The 5,000-nt window shown below is 39.7% G+C and overlaps 1 protein-coding gene across 1 annotated transcript in view; it reads left to right on the top strand.

Annotated features, from left to right (window-relative positions):
- The window catches only part of LOC115221083 (ankyrin repeat domain-containing protein 54), a 28,720-nt gene that overhangs the window by 20,796 nt on the left and 2,924 nt on the right, over positions 1-5,000 (top strand). The window contains exons 5-6 of the mRNA XM_029791300.2: positions 1,887-1,958; positions 3,267-3,314. Coding sequence (XP_029647160.1) covers positions 1,887-1,958; positions 3,267-3,314 — 120 coding nt within the window. The remainder of the gene's footprint in view (positions 1-1,886; positions 1,959-3,266; positions 3,315-5,000) is intronic.

The following is a 5,000-nucleotide window of genomic DNA, read 5'->3' as shown; positions in this document are numbered from 1 at the left end:
CATATATACATACATTGATGACAATGGATATATGCATTATACAGTGTATGCTATACAACATCTTCATCATCATCATCATTATTTAATGCCTGTATTCGATGCTGGCATGGGTTGGATGGTTTGAGAGAGACTGTGCTAAGCTCCAGTGACTGCTTTGGTTTGGTTTCCGCGGATGGATGCCCTTCTTAATACCAACCACTTGACAGAGGCTGCTGGGTGCTGTTTGTGTGGCACCAGTGCTAGTAAGGTCCATCTAGCAGCTCACAAGACCTGATCCCTCAGCTGAGGTGGGTGTGTATTATTGAGGGAGGCCAAATCATTAGCATGCCAGACAAAATGCTTTGTGGCATTTCGTCCGTCTTTACATTCTGAGTTCAAATGCTGTTGAGGCCGAATTTGCCTTTCATCCTTTTGATGTCGATAAAATATGTACCAGTTGCGTACTGAGGTCGTTGTAATCGACCCAAACCTTTCCCCTAAAATTGCTGCCCTTGAGATAAAATTTGAAACCATTTTTAAATGTAAGAGAAAGGGAATATTGCTTCTTGTCCTTTCTTCTCTCAGGGGTCTTTGATTCCACTGAACAGCTTTCATTATTTCTGTAACCGAACCTTTCATGGAGAAATTTAAGACCTGGTTTGTTGTTGTTGTTATATAAGTACAGTTATCTCCCCTGCATTATTTTACAAGGCAGAGAACACAATTGAGTGGTTGGCAGCAGATTAACAGTAGGAACAACTGTACACTGGTAGTAGGATGGCAGTTGGTTGACCGGAGGAATGGCATTTGAGTAGCAGTAGGTTATAAGTTGGAATGCAGTGGATTAGCAGCTGGTTTATCAGTAGGATTAGCAACAGAGATGCTAGGCTACTGTTACAGTGCTATGGTGAGCATCTTCAATATTCTCAGGAAACTGTCCAGTCTAGCTTCAGTAAATAATCATCATCGTTTAACGTCCGTTTTCCATGCTGGCATAGGTTAGACGATTCGACTGGGCCCCAATCTGATCTGGCAGAGTTTCTACAGCTGGATGCCCTTCCTAACGCCAACCACTCCGAGAGTGTAGTGGGTGCTTTTTTTATGTACCACCAGCAAGGGGCCAGAGAGGACTGGCATTGACCACGATCGGTTGGTGCTTTTTATATGCCACTGGCATGGGAGTCAGTCAAGGTGGCGCTGGCATCGGCCACGTTTGGATGGTGCTTTTTACGTGCCACCTGCATGAGGACCACAACTACAATTTCCATTTGATTGTGATTTGATTTGATTTTGATCTACTTGACTCAATAGGTCTCTTCAAGCACGGCATGTCACCCTACAATCCAAGGTACTTTTTGAGTGGGCTGGTTATGCGACACTGGTGTAGGTTACAGCTGTGGACTCACTCATTCTAGCTTCAATAAATAAAATTAGATGTGAACACAATTAAATATTGATTTTTTTTTGATAGTTGATAATATAGGGTACCATTGAATGCTGTCCTCCTTATAAACATTTCTTTGAAATACAATATATCTCTGTTTGCAGAGATACCGAGGGACTCATTTATTTATTTATTTATTCAGTCAATAAATTAATTTGATAATTTATTTGGCAGCTGGTGAGCTGGGAGAATTGTTGGCACACTGGGCAAGGAAAAACATTCAGTGGCATTTCGTCTGTCCTTACATTCTGAGTTCAAATCCTGCTGAAGTCACTTTTGCCTTCCATCCTTTCAGGGTCGATGGAATCGACTTACCCGCCTCCCCACAAAATTGCTAGCATTTTGCCAAAATCTTAAACAAATTTATTTAGAAGTTTTGTTTTCTTGTTAACAAATGAAGTTGCTTTTCTAATTAATTCTTTCTAATTAGGCTCCTTTTTTTCTTTTTTTCTCTCCCAAACAGCTCAGATGTTAATTGAACGAGGAGCGGATCCAAACCAGATTGATATTTTGAATAACACACCTCTGCACTTAGGTAAGGACCCACTTGTATAATAATCCTTGTGGAATAACACATCTTTAGTTTTAGACAAGGATCTACATGTATAGTTGTTAAGGAATAACCCTATTGCAGTTAGGTAAGGATCTACATTGCTCTTCTAATTATTTTGTATCATATTCTTAATTGGTATCTGCCACTCCCCACCTCACACTCATGTCAATGTTTTAACGTTTCAGAATTCAGATTTCTCTGTCAAATGTAATGCTTATTTATTCGTATTGTTTTGAATTAATCATGCATTATCTTGCATCTCTGAGATTTTGATGTTGTGATTGTTTATTATTAGAAGGACATTGTAGGATTGGTGTAAAAGGCTAGATCTGGTCAGTTTTAACCTAAAACAGATCGGACGTTTGGGCTAGATATGGCCGGTTTAAATACTTAAGGGTTAATGTCCACTTTTGCATGCTTGCATGGGTCAAGCAGAATTTATTCAGGCTGATTTCAACAGCTGGATACTCTCCCTGTCACCAACCATACTAAGATTTCGAATATTTCCCCAGACATTTTCTTACAGAGTATTTGAAAACGAACAACACTGCTTGTATGACAGTCACTCTCGTTTACAACTACCATGTGATATCAAGATAAGGAAACCTACTTACATACACACACTCTCTCACACACACACACACACACACACACACACACACACACACATGTATTTTTCCTTTTACTTGTTTCATTGTTTCAGTCATTTTGACTGTGGCCATGTTGGAGCAGTGTCTTGAAGGTTTTTGAGTTAAATGAATCAACTCGGTAAACTATGAGCCTGCTACTTATTCTGTTAGTGTCTTATGCCAAACCGCTAAGTTATAGGGATGTAAACAAAACCACACCAGTTGTCAAGCAGTCGTGGGAGACAAAGACACACACATAGAGATATATATACATAAATAAATATATATATGTATGTATGTGTGTGTGTGTGTGCTTCTTTCAGTTTCCATCTACCAAATCCACTCACAAGGCTTTGGTCAGTCTGAGGCTATAGAAGACAGTTGCTCAAGGTGCCACGCAGTGGGACTGAACTTGGAACCATGTGGTTGGGAAGCAAGCTTCTTACCACACAGCCTATTTAGATAGAGAGAAAGAGGGAGAGAATAATGTACATATACAAAGTGAGAGAAAGAGAGAGAAAGAAAATTATATGTACCTAGAGAGAGAATGAGGGGGAGAGAGATAGAGGATAATACATATATGTACAGAGTGAGAGAGATGAAAGAGCTGTGATGCTGTGATGTGATGTATTTTTAATGAAACAATTTCTCCATTTTGCAGCTGTCTGTACTAACAACATCGCCATGGTTACTTTGTTATTAAAGGCGGGTAAGTACTCTGTTCAGTGATGTCTTGTTAGGTTAAGGGTGGATAAAGGGTGGTTAAGGGGAGAACATTATTCAGTTTATTGGGGAGATATTTCTAGCTGGATGTTCTTCCAAGCATAACGTCTTTTTTTCACTTGTGAAGTTGTTATTAACTTTGGATATTGGATTGGGAGAATCTTTAGGATATCTTTGGTTGACCAGAGGCTATAATAGAAAACACTTGCTCAAGGTGCCATGCAGTGGGACTGAACCTGGAACCATGTGGTTGGGAAGCAAGTTTCTTACCACATAGCCATATACAAAGGGAGGGAAAGTATTCATTGTGACTCTGAAGGCGGTAAAGTGGCAAAATTGTTAGTGTGTTGGGCAGAATGCTTAATGGTATTCCATCTGTGTTTATGTTCTAAGTTCAAATTCTGCGATGGTTGACATTGTATTTCATCCTTTTGGGATTGACAAAAATAAGTACCAGTTGAATATTGGGGTTGATGTAATCAGCTTACCCCTCCCTTGAAACTGCTGGCCTTGTGACAAAATTTGAAACCTGTAGGCTGTATGATGTGACATGGACATCATGGAAACCAAGTTCCCTTAAACTGTGATGGTGTTTGGGTGTGTCTCCCATGAAAGTGATGTCTTATTGCCCCAACACTTTGAAGAGGGCCTTAGGCTTAATTCAGATGGCTATGTGAAGCTGCTAGAGACTGTGGTTAGACCCTGGCTGGATAGAGTTGCTGCTGGAAGGCCATATATGTAGCAGTAGGATTTGGTTTACTGTCATAACTCTACAAAGAGTCACAAGTGGGGATCGGATAATTTCAGTGACTTCACAGCCCCAATTTCTGGTTTCTTAATTTCCCCAATTGTAATCTCATGGATTTCTCTGTGAGGGGCACAGTTGAGAAAGGCACCAATTGCCCTGCTTGCATTCGCCAAGGCCAAGCTGTTGGCTAAAATCAAAGAGGTGTTTGAAGATCTCTCCAGGGAAATAGTGAGGAACACATGCGCCTGGATCCAGAGCTGTATTGAGGCCGTGGTGGAAGTTGAGGGAGGCCCAGAGCTGTCTTGAGGCCGTGGTGGAAGATGAAGGAGGCTCCTTAGAGTAAACTGTTATCTCCTGGCAATAATCTAGTTAATATTTTTTTGATTTTTAAAAAAATACTTCTGTTTTTTGGATGGAATATTATTTTTCTTTTTCCTTGTATGTAAACTGTCAAATTTAGCCTGAACACACTGTATATGTGAAGTTAACCCTTAGAACCTGAAATGCTAGTGCTCCGGCACTACACCAAGTCCATATATTCCTGAAATGCCAGTCTACCAACACTCCATGTGTCTTCATTTTTCACCATTTTATATCTTTGTGTTATGAAACAAGTCTGTCTTTCAGTATATATTCTAAAATCAAAAATTTTCGGTGATACTCACTGGGACCTTAGGGTGGTGCATTCAGTTCCTGTGGGTTCAAAGGGTTAAGACTATATTATGTTTTGATGTAAAACCAATTTTTCCCCTCAATATACACTGCTAAAATTGATATGCTCATTTGTCTTTTATGCCATTAATTACAGTAATTCATTACAGTAATTGAAAATTCTTGATTTATTTTATTTAACTGTGTCATCTTCTGTTACATTTTACTGAATTGCCTTCTAGTAGTATGACTGGTTTTATAACCTGGTGGCTT

This window comes from Octopus sinensis, linkage group LG17 (genome assembly GCF_006345805.1).
Source record: "Octopus sinensis linkage group LG17, ASM634580v1, whole genome shotgun sequence".
NCBI lineage: Eukaryota > Metazoa > Mollusca > Cephalopoda > Octopoda > Octopodidae > Octopus > Octopus sinensis.
The sequence above is the reverse complement of the archived record's forward strand: the minus strand, read 5'-3'. Positions and strand labels throughout refer to the sequence as shown.